Source organism: Carcharodon carcharias, chromosome 8 (genome assembly GCF_017639515.1).
Source record: "Carcharodon carcharias isolate sCarCar2 chromosome 8, sCarCar2.pri, whole genome shotgun sequence".
NCBI lineage: Eukaryota > Metazoa > Chordata > Chondrichthyes > Lamniformes > Lamnidae > Carcharodon > Carcharodon carcharias.
In genome coordinates, this window is record NC_054474.1 from 63,447,833 (window position 1) to 63,465,252 (window position 17,420).

At 42.5% G+C, this 17,420-nt stretch overlaps 1 protein-coding gene across 1 annotated transcript in view; it reads left to right on the forward strand.

Annotated features, from left to right (window-relative positions):
- The window catches only part of arhgef37 (Rho guanine nucleotide exchange factor (GEF) 37), a 127,602-nt gene that overhangs the window by 95,028 nt on the left and 15,154 nt on the right, over window positions 1-17,420 (forward strand). The window contains exons 8-11 of the mRNA XM_041193111.1: window positions 3,465-3,578; window positions 3,670-3,999; window positions 14,720-14,842; window positions 15,831-16,017. Of these exons, the coding sequence (XP_041049045.1) occupies window positions 3,465-3,578; window positions 3,670-3,999; window positions 14,720-14,842; window positions 15,831-16,017 (754 nt within the window). The remainder of the gene's footprint in view (window positions 1-3,464; window positions 3,579-3,669; window positions 4,000-14,719; window positions 14,843-15,830; window positions 16,018-17,420) is intronic.

A 17,420-nucleotide genomic window follows, 5' to 3' on the forward strand; every position in this document is an offset into this window, starting at 1 on the left:
AAGGGCAGTCGTTCTCACCTAACCTTCCTTTGGACTCAACCGGGGAGGTTGAGAAGGGGACCCTGATGTTTGGGCAGCCCAATGTCTCCATAAATTTTGCCCAGGCTTGCACCCTGGAGAGGACCCTGCAGAGCATTAGCACAAAATGGGAGACAGCAGTTCCAAGTGATAAGCCCAATTCAATTGGCGTAGAGAACAGGAGCTATGGTTTGTCTCCAATGGTTGTCCTACTGGTCAACAACCGCTCACCTCAAGTTGACAGGCCCTGACTAATAAGGTGCTGACCCGCCACAGTCCATCTGTTTCAATGGCTTAGAGTCTCTGCTCAACAATTGGACAGGATCCATCGCACCAGGCAAACAAATGGAAAGAAAGAAGATGCCAACTCTTCCACTAGTAAGCTGGAACATCAGGACCGTGTGCAAGGGACTGACAGATGTCTTACATCTGGCCTATAATGCGCAGAAGGCAGCTGTGATCAATATGGAACCTGATAGGCTGAACATTGACATAGTTTCCCTTTAAGAGACCAGGCTTTCCCAGAGTGGATCACTGAAAGAAAAAAATGACGCATTCACCTGCCTGGGGAATGTTCAGAGGAAATGCACGAGTAAGGCTTCGCTGGAAGGAACTCACTACTCTCAATGTTAGAACCCCCACAAATGGTTCAGAACATGTTCTCTCCATCTGCCTCTCAACTCAAGGCCAATTAACCTCATGAGTATCTTTGCTCCAGTGCTGTGCTTCATTGCAGAGGTGAGGAGCTTCACATTGTTATCAACAGAATCCCTAAGTCAAAACATCTTTGCCTACAGGAGATTTAAACACAACAGTGAGTATGGATCATGAGGCATGGCCCTCCTGCCTCAGACATCATGACCTGGGAAAGATAAGTGAGAACAGACAGCGGTTACTTGGGCTTTACTGCTACCAAGAGCTTTGTGTAACTAAGACCTTCTTTCAGAAAAAAAACATGCTCCTAGGTGTCCTGGAGACATCCAAGATCAGGATATTGACACCAGCTGGATCCAATCATCACCAGACGGAATCTCTGAACAGTATTCTCAACACACGCAGCTACCACAGCACTGACTGTGATTTAGATCACTCCCTGGTGTGCACTAGGGTTAGGATGCAACCCTTGAAGCTTTTTCATTCAAAGCAGAAATGCTATCCTTGTATCAAAGTCATCCATGTTACTAACCCAGGTAAGAACCAACAGTTCTGTGACTCAATTGAACAGGTGTTCCACAGCACTCCCACAGAGAGTGCAGAAGTGAAATACAGGACACCATCTACACTATCACACTCTCAACTTATGGGAACCAAGAGCAGAAAAATGCTAACTGGTTCGAGGCTAACATGGCTGTGATGAAACCTGCCATTGAAGCCAAGCAGTCGGCTCTCATTAATTACAAGAGAGATCTGAGCGAGAAAACTCCGAATTCTCTAAGACCCACTCAAAGTAAAGCCCAACAGACTGCCAGGCGGTGAGCTAATGACTACTGATTACAACTCTGCCAGAATATTGAGATGCCCTTCGACATAGGAAATGTCGGGCATGTATGAAAGGATGAAAAAGGCAACAAGCCCAAGAGCAAATAAAGCAAAGGCAGGGGAGGTCATCGCTGACTGTAATAAACAATCAAAGAAATGGGTGGAACACTGCCTTGAGTTGTACTTTAGGGAGAACAATTTCACTGGGGAAGTTCTTGACACCATAGAAAGCCTGCCTGTCATGACAGATCTGGATATCAAACCCACCGTGGAGAAGTTTAGCAAAGCCATTGGCAAGTTCACATTTTCTAAAATTATGGGCTGAATTTTACATGCCCCCGGCAGGCATGTTTCCCATGGTGGGGTGTGGGGGGGTGGGGGTGCTCCATCCCACCACCTTCCTACCTCCCCCCTAAGGTGGGAGGGGGGGTAGGCACAAGAGCAGGCACTGAAATCGGCAGCCCGCCCACCATACTTAAATGAGTAATTAAAGGTCAATTAGGCTTATTATCAAGCCAACTGACCCTAATAATATGCTGCCCACGCCATAAAACGTTTGACGTGGGCAGCAGTGTGGGAGTGGGAAACCTGTTTTTTAAACTTAAATGCTTAAAGGGCAGGAATGAAGGGGGGTTCGCTCTTCGGGGGGCTGGTCTTTGTCAATTGCAGGGTGGCTCCCCTTAAATCGAAACCCCCTTTCTTCCTACCCTCTCCCTCCCTTAAAACCTCCTGCCCCGCTACCTAAGCTACCTGAACCCTCCTGGTCCAAGACTCCGGACGCCTGCTCCGGAAATCCATGGGCCTTGACTTTTTTTTCCTTCTGCAGTCCTGACAATGGCCACTGAAACCTTCCTGGCACTGCCAGGACTGGTGGAGCTGCCAGCCAATCAAATTGGCCAGCAGCTCCAGAGGGGCAGAAGTCCCTCTTGATTCTGATTAGTCTGTGAGAAGATAATGTTTCTCAAAGGGAATGTTGAATGGTTGTTTTTATTTTGGCTCCCAAATCGAGACTGGCATCCCTGTGGTTCACGATTCCTTTGAGGCGCCGTGAACCACATCTCCTAACAAACAGGCCTGACTCCATCAAAATTGCAGGGAAGGAGTTTCAAATGCCTATACCGGCAAAGGAGCCAGCAAGGGAGGATGAGTGCAGCATGTGCGTTCGCTACCCCCACCCTTATCCCACGCTGGCAAAAATTGCCAGAAACAGGAATGGGGAAAGGAATCTTGGAATCAGATCTCACCCACCATTTTTAAGAGCCCTTTGATCAGTCTGACTCCACAAAAATCCAGGCCTAGGTTATTATCTTTCTCTATCATCACGTTCTAATGCTAATTCACTCATGTTCATATTTGTAGTACTTATATTTCACTCTTAGATATTCAGCTAGCTAAGTGACTCCGTATTGTGTACAAGATGACATTTAAAGACTGATACAATATTATCTGTGTGTAATATTTACATTCACAAAGTTTAAATTCATAATTTAAATTCATTTAGAGTAGAACCGAGAACCGTGACAACACAGGAACTTTCAAATTTGATCACGTATATAATCAGGTAATGTACAGACTCACAAAGCATTGCTTTTAACAGCAGGCTACTGTTGAGTTCAGTATTGAAGGATTTATTATTTTTTAACTCATTGCACTGGTTTTAACTTTCATCTTTGGTATCTCTCTATCAGACATACTTTTACCTAATGTTAGAACTAGGATGTTAAAGCAAGAAATCTATTTGGCTCCTGTATCCAATTTCTGGAAGTCCAATGTTAAACTTAAGATGTCAAGGTGAAGAAATAGTTACCGCACAAATAATGGCTGCCCTCAGACATGCTTTGTAAAACTGATATATATTTACTAAGTATTACTGATGTCTAAGAATCATGCATCAATTATACACTGACATGCAGTTACATCTGGCACTGTTCCATCTTTTAATTGTCTTCTCTCTAATTTTGGCTCAGCATTTTCAAAACTTAAGGTCCTACCATTACGTATCTGATTTGGCGGATGAACATGCTACCGTCTGCTATCAGGAATTTATCCAGAGACTCCACCAGCAGATAATTCCTGAATTTGTAAGTAAAGGCAATGTAAAGACATACAATTAATGGGTATTATAGTGTTTAAATTACATGTGTTGTATTAAAATGTTTTTGTTTCAAACAGAAAAGAAGATTGGAATCCATCATTTATGAACCGCTATGTGCCCTCACAAGTTTGTTCAGTGGCCCACAACAGCTGGTTAGAAAACATGATGATAAATTATTAGATTATGAAAAAATTCAGGAGAAACTAAAGCAAGAAGGTAATGCATCTTATGACGAGAAGGCTGCTATGGAGACTTACAAAGCGCTGCATTCTTTATTACTCACCGAACTCCCTAGATTTAACAGCATTGTACTACAGCTACATGCACAGATTCTTCAAGCAGTTATCACTGTTCATCATGACTTAGCCAACAATGTGCTTCAATTCACCAGCCAGCATCTGCATGAGGTAATACTTCACCTTGCATTATGAATTGTATTAGAGGGATTGAATGGTAACAATATTTCATTTTTTATTGTATTTTCTTTGGGATCTAGGTTCAACTGCAGCCCAGATTTGTGGAAAAATCTCAACACCCTGATACCTTTTTAAAGGTGCATTTGTCTGACAGGGTTGAAGTTGACTAAAAATGCTCCAGTCTACCTCCATGAACCCCATTACACTCTTAAAAATGTCCCTAGGCTCAGGGAAGTGACAGCACCATAGACCCATGAAGGTTTATTAATGTGCCATTACATTAAAAGAGATGTTTTCAGAAGAGCAAACAGGGGAGGCCAACCTCTTGTGTTACACAGCAGAGCCCAGTGCCATCAGCACCTGACTTAAAAGAGAATTTTTGAAGCACAGGGCTTAGACAAAAAAAGACAACAGGAAAAGTGCCTTACAAGTCTGAAGTCAAAAGGGTTTTGTACAATTTTGCTGCAGGTCACAGTTGACTTAAACATACTGCATAAATTGGCATCAATGCAACATGGTTGATACAAACTGTGAAGTGAATAGTTTAACAGAAAAGGCAGAAGGATACATAATATGAAAAAGAGCAAAGTCCCACTGAGGCCATGGTACACTATTTTTCCCAAGGATCCCAGGACTTCTGGGATCTTATCTCCTTTGTCCCCAGGACCTTGCCTCTTGGCACTTGAAGTCTTGAAGCTACATTACAGTATTTTACACTTATAGAGATGCCAACAAGTCTTCTTAACAACATTCCAGTAATACATACAAATTAAGACCTTCTATAACTAAACTTATGAACAGCACAATTTGATAATTTAAGCCTTATTAATTACACAGGTCAATGACCTGAAGTCTAACAGACACCCCACCTTGAGACTGAGAGAAACAATTCCCCTCCCTCTTTCAACATTCATTACAAATGTGCATCTCTTAAGTCTGTTCTTGTTTCTTCATAGCCTTAGATATTGAAGACCACATCATCTGAAATAAACCAAGTGCAGCATTTATTCTTTTGCTGTTTTAATCTGAGAATTCCCATCAACTTGTAATTTAGAAAATACTTCCACTGTAAAGTGAGGCCCCGGTCACTGTCAACCTGTATGGGAAGTCCCCACATATACAAGGCATCACTTAACAATATCTTTGCAGTAGTAAGTACACTATTTGACTGACAAGGAAATGCCTCTATCCACTTAGTAAATTGATCAATAACCACAAGTGCGTATTTCCTTGTGATGGTGGCAATGGCCAATAAAGTCAATTTGGAGGTGACTCCAAGGACCCTCTGGTGCTGCCTGACTTCTAAGGAAAGCCCTTTAACTGCATGATGATGGGTTTACCTGTAGGCATGGCAAACATCTACCAACTTAGAGGTTTGCATCCTCCTTTATTTTGGGCCATCATGCAGTAGCTGAAACTTTCTCTGAGGTGGTCTCAACAGAATAATAACCACCTGTCAGGTGCAAATAAAACAAGAACAAAAGTTCATCTTCTAACTCAGGAGAAACACACACTACTGAAGTCTGATCTGATTTTTGCCTACACTAACAGATGAGGAGAGCCTTCAGAAGAAAGAAGTGCGTTGTGACCTTACAAAGTAGGTGCAGGCAAACACTGACCTTGCTCATGCCAATAAAGATCTACCTGAGATGGATCATACTCACTGAAGAGATCCCAAATCTATTGCAGGCCCAACTGCTGTAACGGGACTTGTTGCACTTTCTACCTTTGAATGACTACAAGTTAATACACTCGAACTCTGGCAATGAATCTCCAGATATAGCTGCTTCCTTAGCTGCTATATCAGTTGCATTGTTAGCCTGTGTATGCTTAGAACCGTCCCATCTGTGTACTGTGACTTTACTTTTGTAGCACGGTGTCTTTCTCTCTTTCAAAACCTGCCATAGAAAACAAAGTCATGGTTCATGGACCAAAGATTTATCATTTGAGGAGCAATAAGAATTTTTATTATAAAGAGGAAGAGTCAGCATGGCATTGATGACATAGGCACTATTAGACCATATATTCATGGGACAGCCAGCAGTTTCCTTAACTGCAACATCAATTCTACAAACTAGAGGGACGACAAAGACATTTGAACTTGAGAGTACACTCAGACAATACCACTACAGATCTTGTGTGAGGGGCTCTCTTGACATGGTATGATGAACCATCAACATAAACATCAGGAGCTTCTTCAATAGGAACTCAAAAAACTAGATGCTGCTCAAAATCCATCAGTGGTAAAGGACACTCATGAGGAGGGCCTTCATATGCCATCATTATTGGAAGAAGGTTAATACCTTGTGGGGTCACTCTAAATCTCTGTTAAGTAATTCTAGTGTCCATCTACTTTATCTCTGTGATGATAGTAAAGTTTCTTCTGGCTTCATCAATAAATTTAAAGGAGTATTTGTAGGCTCGTGGTATATGTAAAATAGCATACTCAGAAATATCCAGAGGACAGCTAACAAATACCAATTGGCTAAAAGAATGGCCTGAGGGCTAGAATTGTAAGAAAAGGGTACAAGCCAAAGTTAGTTTGTTGGAGGGAAGTCATAAGTATTTCCCTCATTGGTCAAGCATTGTAAATATAGGGTGTAAGTTGAAGCCTTTAAACACCCAATTGTCAGGTATTTGCTACCTTTTCTGAGTTTAACAAAGGTGTACAGGTTGCACAGAGGGTCAGAGTCTCGTCTACTCAAATGAGGCAAGATATGCGTGGCATTATTGTTTTGGGGTTAACTGTCAGCCATACAGGTTCTGTCTTCAAGAAAGGACATTATCAAGTTTGAAAGCACTGCAGAGAGTGGTGCCAAAGTGACATGTTGCATGTGGAAAGCTGTCTTCCAGATACAGGAGCCACTAGAGGTACGACAAGGCTCTTGAGAGGCTCATTGCAATGGAGGCTTCATCTGTCTCTTGGGTTAATGCTTTCAGACTTTGACTCCTCTGTGAGGATGAGAGTGGTACAGAGAAGGGGATACAGCCTTCCCCGTGCAGCTGCCAGGGGAATTCCTGTGACTTGAGGAAGCCATAAGATGCGGATGAAGAGAGCACATGTGGGAAAGCGGGCAACCTCATCGTCACAGAAGGCATTTACAGTTCAAAGGATGCACCGTCAGAGACTTGGCTTCATCAAAATGTCTGTTACCAATGCCTACGAAGACTGCTTCTCCTAGAGAGGTGGTGGCAGAGCTGTGCGATATGCAGGAGCAGCAGTTGATGCCAATGGGAAGTGGCAGACAACAATACTTATAGTCTTAAAGATGTTTAAGTTCAACTTATTTGCCTGTGCTTGGTTCCAGGGATCATCTGGATAGCTACATGGCACGTCTTAGTCAACGATCTATCACTGTGCAAAGGAGGTTACGGATGCCATGCACCATTAGACTGGCCAATATATCAAGTACTTGACTTATCAGACCAGTCAGGCTGAGAGGGCAGTTTGCTTTGGGGCCATTTCTGGATTTCCACAGGCCCTAGGACTCATTGACTGGACTTGTGGCCATCAAGCTCCCTTACAACAGCCAGATGCCTTTATGAACAGGAAGGGGTTGCACTCCCTGAATGTTCAAGTCAACTGCAACTACTGTAAGTAGATCATTAAGGGGTGTGTGAGGGTTCCAAGAAGCTTCCCTGGCTCCCACATGCTTTGACAGTCCCAATTGTCTCAGCTGTTCAGGCCACACGAACGTGTGTGGCTGGTTTCTTGAGAGACAAGGGATATGTCCACTGAAGATATAGCTTCTGACCCCTGTATGCAACACCAACAAACAAGCAGAGGACACATACAACCATATGACTACTAGGGCCACCATCGAAGAGGCAACTGGCCTTTTGAAGATGATGTTTAGGTGCCTCCATAGATCTGGGAGAGCTCTACAATACACCCCTTAAGGAGATCCCACATCATTGTCATCTGCTACACATTGCATAACCTGGCACTCCAGAGGGGAGTAGTACTGAAGCCGGTGGAAGACACTGAACAAGCCGCTTCCTGAGAGGATGAGGATCAGCATGAGGCACCTCAACAGATGTCAGTTGTTGAAGCTGGCACAGCAGAGTCCAGCTCATAGGACAGTGACATGAGTGACAGGGAGAACCTCTGATCAGCAGTTGCCTCACAAGGAAGACAAGTGAAAGAGGCCACTGAACCAAGAAACTCTTTCTCAAAGGCAGACTTGCTGACCTCTCTTTCTACCCACCAGCAACAAATGCCAAGGCCTTCTGTCAACGCAAGCCCTTATGAGGCCTTCACTTTTACATACCATCCATCTGTTTGATTCCACATCTGGTCACTGTCGAGTGTTGCATAAAAATAAATACATGAGTCATTATACATCGTCAATATCTTTAACTCTTAGTAAACATTAATGGCTTTGGCAGTTGACAAATTACTATCACCCTGTCAAATTCCAAATGCTAGTCCATGCATATACATGCTCATTTACGGTCATTTCTACGGGGTGTTCACCCTGTGCCTGGAGTTGATGTGAAAGTAGCCTGCTGCCTTTCTTGTTCCAATGCATTAGATGGCCTTGGCCTGCATCCTCTGAGAGCTACTGGGCTGCAGCACATTCTTGACTACCTGTATCTGTGCAGGATCTATCGCAGTCACCAGGCCAACAAGCAGTGTTGGTGTCACTGACAAAGGTGCCAAGGATTTGCCTTCAGCTATTGAGGCACCTTGAGAGGAGCCCCCATAGCCTTCAGCCTACCCCTCCTCTGCCCTTTCTGGCCCCACATGCACACCTATGATTATTTGGAGTGGTTTAGCTCATAGCAGTGGGGAGATGTATGACTGGTCCATCTCATCCATCCATTGCTTCATAGACCTTATGGATGAGGCCGTGCCAAGGAGGTCTGTCTGGATCACCTGCGTTCTATCTGTTTCTCGATGGAGGATGGCATGGATGGACTCCTTCAATATTTGCACCTGGAATTGCATTGCCTCTGGAAACTCTGATAGATTTTCACATGTTTCACGTTACTGCTGAACCATCTGCTGCTTTGCTGATAGCACCAACTTGATGAAGCTGAGCATTGCTGGGCCTCTCCTCATTCTTCCAAGAGGAAGTGGCTGCAGCTGCCATTGCCTCCATTACATCTTCCTGCATGCCTGTGCAGTGCTCAGCAGACTGTGCCAACTGTGCTACACATGCAACATGGGATGTGAAGGTATTTGCACTGGTGGAGGGTGCGCTGTTATGAAGTGACACAGTGTCTTCAGATGGCAGTGCATCCTCTGAACTTTCCATTGTAGCAGGAACTCCAGTCTGTTCTTCATCTGATGTTGTGGAGAGAAATTATTGAAATGAAGGAACTACTCCTTCAACCTGGTCGGGAGCTTTCAGTGGGGTCAAAGGTGCTACATGCCACACATGGCCCAGGGAATGTTGGACATAACCATCACTTAACTCACTCTCCATAATTTTCACACCTGCCTCACCCTCAGTGACAGGCTGCTGCCCTGTCATGACCCACCTGATCTCCATGGCCGCCGCCTCCATTGGTGTCACCAATGCAATGAAAGGAAATCCACCACCGTTTCATTGGAGCTTCCTGACATTCTAAGTGCGCTCAACCTGTAAGCATGGTCACTCAGATGCTGTAAGTGCGCACCACGCTGTTGGAATAGCATGATGAGGTGGCCATTCTGCTGTCTCTGTGCAGAATTAACCCATCACAGATCACGGAGTTCAGCTGCGCATGAATTGAATGCCTCAATGTGGACATTGGTGTCTGGTGTTGCCCCATTCTGGGCCTACCACCTGGCCTCACACTTCAAGGGCACCTTCAAATGAATCCTGTGTTTCGAATTTGCAACTCTAAATATCACTCACCTTTCCAGACAGTAGCTGGTCATTGAATCTCCTCCTGCACTGGATCTAGGTTCCTACAATGATCCCTTAGCTGCTTATGATATTTGTCTGCTTCAGCTATGTGTCTGTGCTGAGACTTGCTGGCCTCCTCTTCCCATCTGCGGGAAACAGGACCCGTCTCCTTTCTCTGGCTGCCTGCAAAAGTGCCTCCAGGGAAATATCTGGATTGTGGAGCGACCTTTCCTCGTTCTGATGCCATCCCTCTGCTTTCTTTGTTGTTGAACCCCCTCCTTCTTGCCTCTGTCTTCAGCCTGCTTGACTGCTGCACATGTACCTTTAAAAATGGCAGCTGTGCGCAAATTGCCAGCATTGAGCAGCCGCCTGCAAAGGTTAATTGACCAGCTTCCCATCTGCAATCCCAAATTGGCTCTTCCTGATGAAATCCAGTAGGAATTCCTGCCACCTGCCCATAGATGCCGCTGATCTGCATTCCCACCCGATGTCAAACTGTCCTCCTGGCTGGTAAAATTCTGGCTTTTATTTCAAAGTTCCATTGTTCAGTCATCACTTTAGTTGCCTGTCACCTGTCAAGTGGCCATCAGCATTGAGGAAAATGGGATGATGAGAACTGAAGATGAGAAATGGGGGTCAGTGAGAGGGATGAATTGTTGACTGTGGGACTACCTTGTTCAGGGTTATTGGGGTGAGCACAATGAGTTCAACATTGATGTGCCAGTTGAAGCTTAGCTGAAGTGTACATGAATGAGTCAGTCCTGGCCATCTCAGGCAGCCAAGTGAGCAGCTGCAAATACAGGCTCTTCCTCTTCCTTCTTCTCTTCCTCTCCCTCTGAAGATGCAGAGCAGTCATCATCTTCCTCTCCTGCAGCTCCAGTCCTCTCTGCTGTACTATATTATACAAGACCACAACAGACCACAACCATTAGCTGATGCACACTGAAGGGCATCCCTAGTTCTGTCCAGGCATCTGAATTGCATCTTCAGTATCCCACTGGCCTGCTCAATGATCATTCTTGTGCTCTTATTGCTGCTGTTGTACCTTTTCTGGGTTTCATTTGTAGGGCTCTTCATAGGTTTATCATCCACATCTGTAGAGGCTAGCCCTTGCCTGGAAGGAGCCAGCCACTGACTCTACTTGGAATTTGGAATATCTGTCAGAGATTTGACTGGTGCAGTATGAAGACATCATGCCAGCTTGTTGGGTTATCTTGCACAGACAGAAATTATAATCTTGCGGTGGTTATATGCCAGCTGAACATTAATGGAGTGAAATCCTTTTCAATTGGTGAATGCGGCTGGTTGATCTGAGGGTGCCTTGCTTGCCACATGTGGAATGTATGACTCCCTGTATCTGTGAGAATCCAGTAAGAGCATCAAATCCGAAGGCCCTCTCATTATGACTGGCCTCATCAGTAACAAAGTGGATGTAAATGGTGGCACTGGCAAATGTGACATCGGTCACATGAGGGAAATACGCTCGTGGGCAGCAGATTCAACAGATGTCATCAGTAAATCCTGGAAGGAACTGGAAGTGAAGAAATTCAGGGCTGTGGTGATCTTGGGGACCACTGGCACTCATGCCCAAAAGGTCCAACTTGCAGGAGGCCTTATTCTAGAAGGCTGCAAATGTCAGCAATGAACTGTCATGAAAGCCTGAGCCTCCTGAGGCATTCGTGCTCAGTGATGCCCAGAAAGCTCAAGCTCTGCCTGTATATTCTGTTTTGGGGGTATGGCCTCCTGCAAGCTGAATCTCTGTGCCTATCCCCTCTGTCCTGAGGAAAAGGAAGCTGTTGCTCCTGCTGGTGCTGTTCCTTTTGTTCCTCATCAAAGATTCAACATACAGCTTCGTAAACTTCTGTCACGCTGCTGAGAAGATTGGCAAAAGGAGATTGCAGATCAGAGTAAAGAATTTCCAAAGTAGGAGAAATGATCTGCAACCTCTTGAAATCACCTCGAAAGCTGTGAAAACACACTCTTAACACAAGTCCTGTGAGCAAAAGCCTTTGACCTAGGTAAAGAAGCAGCTAACGCATGTCTATTTAAAGGTTTTTCTGCCTGTCAATGCCGCTGTCCTTTTGCTTTGTTCAACCTGGAAAGTTTCAGAAAGTCCGGGAAACCCATGCGCTGGCAATTAAAGTTAGAATCCGTGGTTAAATTCGGCTCTTAGCATATGTTAATAGCAGCAATTTACCAAGTCTTCTTCACTAGCACCTTTAAAATCCATGATCTCTACTACTTTGAAGGACAAGGGTAGCAGACACATGGGAACACTACCGCCTGCATGTTCCCCTCAAAGCTACATACAATCCAGGCTAGGAACTATAGCATCGTTCCTTCACTGTCACTTGGTCACTGGAGTTTCCTTCCTAACGGCACTATGGGTGTGCCTACACCAGATGGACTGCAGCGATTCAAGAAAGGTGGCTCACCAGCACCTTCCCAAGGGCAATTAGGAATGGGAAACAAATGCTGGCCTCATCAGCAACATTCATATCTCATGAATGAGTTAAAGAAAACCCCACTGGTGTTTCCTGGTTTCCACACACTCATGATCATGCTCAAGTTAAATGCAGAAGTTGGTTGGTGGCTATTAGTATCCCAAAATGTCAGCATTTTTTGATTTGTCAATCTTGCACATAAACCAACACCTGTCCACCCTGGCAGTTTAAATCCCCTCAAAGTCTGCATAGCAGCTCAATGTGTGAGGTTACTGTACACTTTTAATCCAATCTAAACACAAGGTGGTGCTCCAAATACATCTACCAGAAGTGTCCTTCTTTTCCTAATCACATAAAGTTCCCACTCCGCTGTTGTTAGGTAGATCTGCAGAAGGATGGAAGGAAACTAAGAATGAATAAGTATTATCCACTTGTATTTAAAGGGGAGGGAGATTGTGCATGTGTGGTGTTTCACAAGGCTCTTATAGGTATGCAGATACAGAGCTAACTTTTCCATTTCCCACAACAAGAGCCAAGTGCTCCCCATTAGTTCAAAACTTTCTTCTTAAAGGTTGTGAGACCTTTAAACATGAATGCCCTCTCTATGTTATGTTCATCATCGGCATTGTGTGCCAGTTTGTCTTGGAGTGGATAAAGTGAAGACCAATGATTGAAGAATATTCCCAGGTGCTGTAGACAGCTGATGAAAGAGAGGCAGTGACATTGCTCTGTTGAAGTGGAGGAAGTGGGTTTAGGGTTGAGAATGCAAATATTTGGTGTATGGTGCTTTGTGAAAGGTATTTTTAAATGTATTAATTCATGGGATGTGGGCTTCGCTGGCTCGGCCAGTGTTTATTGCCCATCCCTAGTTGTCCTTGAGAAGGTGGTGGTGAGCTGCCTTCTTGAACCACTGCAGAAAGATTACGTAGCTTTTAATTCTAACTAGCGAAGATTGGCTTCAGTACCAAGGGGAAAAGGAAGAATGATCAGTGTGATAATTTCCCTATTTAATGTGGCATTGTTCTGCACATCTGGTGGTAGCATTGACATTCAGAAGACAGGAAGGTTCAAGAATCATTTGGAAACCTGTAGGGTTGGATCAATTTTGGGCCAGAAAATTAGCAGAAAAGACTTTTGCTACTTCATTGAAAATAGCATGAAACTTCACAGCCTAAAAAGTTAGGTTAGTGGGGAAGCGATTCCGTTAGGTTGCACTGGTTCCAATGCAATTTGCTTGAAATTGGCCAAACAAGTGTAAAAGATTGTGGAATGCTAAGTGTAAGTTGTGTTCAGCATAAATTGAGTTACTGTAATACTTAGTGTTGTTACAAAACATTAAGCTGGAGTTAGGCCTCACCCACAAAACTGGTCATGTCTCAGATCAAATTAATTACCTTGACAAGTTTCAGCTAATTACACCCATTCACAGGCTTTTGTGTGGGCTTTTAAAAATCAACTGATTCTTTGAGGTGCAAGGGCAATAATAGGCACATTTTAAATATCAAATAATATTTTATTAATAAAATTACTACTATACACAAATAAAACTAGTAAAAACTTCTGTATAGTTTTTAAAGTCATTTTTACCTATTTAAAATTGGCTTACCTGCAGGTGATGAACCAAGACAGACTTACTAAAATTGTTTTTTTTTTGTGATTTTTTTTTTCCCCTGATTGCATTGGCTCATGGATGATTTTACAGTTGTGATTATGAAAATGAGTTTGAGTGGAAATTTGAACTATAAAATCAATTTGGAAAACTAATGCAATTTTGAGCACAGTTTGCACCTGGATTGCTGATTGCGCCAGAAGTAGAAACTAGTCTTAACTTATAGCAATTTTACTAAATGTTTTTATTGAAAATTGCCCATGTGTGGCCATTTCTTCACCTGATGATTTGTTGCTGTAAGTAGCTAAACTTTGTACACGGTCCTTTTGGGCATGTATGTCTCAGAGAACAGACCATGTAGGTTAGAGGTGGGAAGGTGTTACTTGTGCCTCAGATCTTCTTATGGAGGCAATTGAAACATTAATTGCTCCCAAAGCTTTGCTAAACATTTTGATAAAAGACAGCCTTTGCTACATAATGAACATTTTGTTGCTGATTAAAACTTTGAGTCAATGGTCGTTTGCTCATTTACTCGAAGGAATTGCCTTTATACTTAGAATGTAGTGAACTAACACATTTGTCCAGCATTCACTATTAAAAACTTCACAATCCATTGCTCATCATATTCAGTGAGGAACCAAAAACACTGAAAAGCACCAATTTTACTCAGTTAGAAGATAGGGGCTTGCTGATCATTACTTGGGTGAATTACCATTTTCAATTTTCAACAGTGAAGCTCCTCCATCTTTACATGATTAATACATTATTAGGTACAATCATAGCTGCAAGAGACCAAGTCCTTTTTCACTTTTTTGTTTCAGTTTCTACTTGGTCACAAAGATAACTTTTGGCAACAAACAGAAGAAACTTTGCTGCAATCAAATGTAAAACTGGAAAACTTCTGCCAAATATTTGAATCAATTATGGGACAGACTATAGAACAGGTATGTTATATATAGAGCAGTTTGAAAGTAAACAAAAGTTCTCTTATTAAGAATTCCTCTTCCCTGCACAGATCCAATGCATGGAAACTCCATTATACAGCTAGAAAAAGACTAACAATTGTGAACAAAATGTTAATTTGTAACAGGCACATTCAACCTATGAAACTGTTTGTAAAACATACATTTGGTTTATAAACAACATCACGTGCATTGTAGAAACATTGTTCGTGTTGGAGTCACTATAACATTATTGTATTCCGTTGAGGTGATGAAGTGAAATACCCATTTTGGCATCAAATGGTTGAAAGTCACTCCATCAATTTGAGATGAATCCCACTACTGAGGCCTGATGGCCAGTATTGTGGCTTTTCTGCTTGATTTTTCGTTAATCACCCAAAGATAATGGCAGAGTGTTTGTTGCAAGTAGCTGCAATAAACCACCAACTAGAAATTCAATTACTCGAGCCCAAAATCTAGGAGGGGAGGGAATAATAGTTCACTAATTTTTTTTACTGTAGATTACACATTTTTCAAGTGTGTTAGCTACCTGCTGCTACAAAAAGATCAGTTTCAAAATATAAGGGTCAATTTTATCTGCCTTCATCTGGTGGAAATTGTAGAACAGAGACAAACTCATAGCAGTTTAGTAAAACCCGGAGGATCAGCAGAGGGAAAAGGTAAGTCTTGAAATTATTTTTGATGAGCCCAATAGAGCAGAAGAGTTCCTCTGGGCTCCATGAGAATAATGAGGGCAATGGCCCAGAGCTGGTGAGCTGCATCATGACATCCTTTGGAAATGTACACCTTGCAGCATCTATGTTAATAAGATTCAGCGCACAAAATGGGTCAAGCTTCCTGCTGCAGCTCTCAGACAATCAGCCGCATGTTCCATCAACCAGTTATCCTGTAGTTAAAAATTCACACAATGAACAAGTCATTATCCAGTGGCATTTATTTTTCAGTTGATTTTCAATATCTTCCTTTTCAGCCTTATAATGAAGACAAACTGGAAATGCTTCTGAAAAAACACAGCCCAGACAAAATTTATCAAGTTACCAGTAATATTTCTGGAAACAAAGAACTTGACCTGACACTTCAAAGAGGTGATCTTGTGGCACTTCTTAAGGCTGCAGATACAAAAGGAAATACAAATAGGTGGCTTGTGGATTCAGGAGGTAACAATTATACAGCCTTGTGTATGATAGAAATTGTAGTGTGTAGAGACTATTTGTGTTTTGACTGTATGTTTCTTCCCTCTCTCACCCAATTTTCTCCTCCATTCCCTGAGTAATTACTCCTTATACCCGAGCTAAAATGATTAGTGACAGGATAGATTCCTATGTGGGGCATATCCACTTGTTCATTTTCTGGTCTAGCAATCAGAAATGTTGAATCTTTGCTGATTTTATGCCCTCTTAGCCCAGCTGGGCAATGAGATCAACTGTAACGTATCTACAGCAACTCAGATCAGCAAACAGTGCAGATCAAAGAGTGAAGCCAAGACTTTGCTGGTCCTTTTAATTATTTTTCACTCCCAACCTCACCCCCAGCCACTGCATGTACCCTTTTAAGCACCTTGGGACATTGGCTACATATAAGGCACTAGAAAAATATAATTTTGTTATTTCTTAATCAAACACCTCCATGTGTTTGACTGATACATATTTCTGTCAATATTACTCTCAACTTTAATTGAGAAGTTTTCCTGTGATGATTAGAGAGAGAGAGAGAGATGAAGCATATTTTTACTGAATGTCTCTGGGCAATAAAATCATGAAATCCATGACCTAAGATCTTTGGCTTAAGAGAAATTTAAATTGCAATTTCAACTCTTGCAGTACAACATACCTTACCTTTAAAAGTAAAATACACGAAGTCCATTACCATGTAGTCTAAACCGTTAATCTATTTGACCTTGCTTTGTTGCTGGAGTAAGGAACATTTAAGAAATACTGGAAGAGAAATGGAATAGACAGTAGCATTGTAGTCCAAGAGTCAACAATGGAGGAAAGAGCATGCTTGAAGTTCTAGAAAAATGAGTTTAGAATACAGATTTAGGAGGATTTATTGGTGATGTTTCAGAAAGAAACTCAAGGAAACACTTCAAGTGCACAAGGCCATTAAAAATTGTGTTTTGCAATAATTGGTTTTGAGCTTTGATTATTAACCTATAATTGGAGTGGTATGTACATTTTTACATACTATGCTGTTCGATGGATGTTGAGTGCATACAGCATAGGCTGCCTGATATGAAGAAACACCAATATGGGTTTAAAATAGGGAAGAATGGATAGTTAAGATTAAATGTAAAGGTACAATAGAGAGCCAGATAAATTTCTTTGCATTGATGGTTGTGAGGCTGTGAAATGCACTGCTGGGTTTAATGATTAAATCAGATATCATGTCAGCTTTTAAGGATAGGTTAAATAGATGATTAAAGGAAAATGGAATGAAGTAATAAAAGGTCAGAATGGGTGGAAATAATTAGGATCATTTTTCCATGAATTAAAATCAAACTGTTTAACAGATCTACCTTTTGCGTGACATCATGCCTTTCCACATATGTGATCCCATCAAT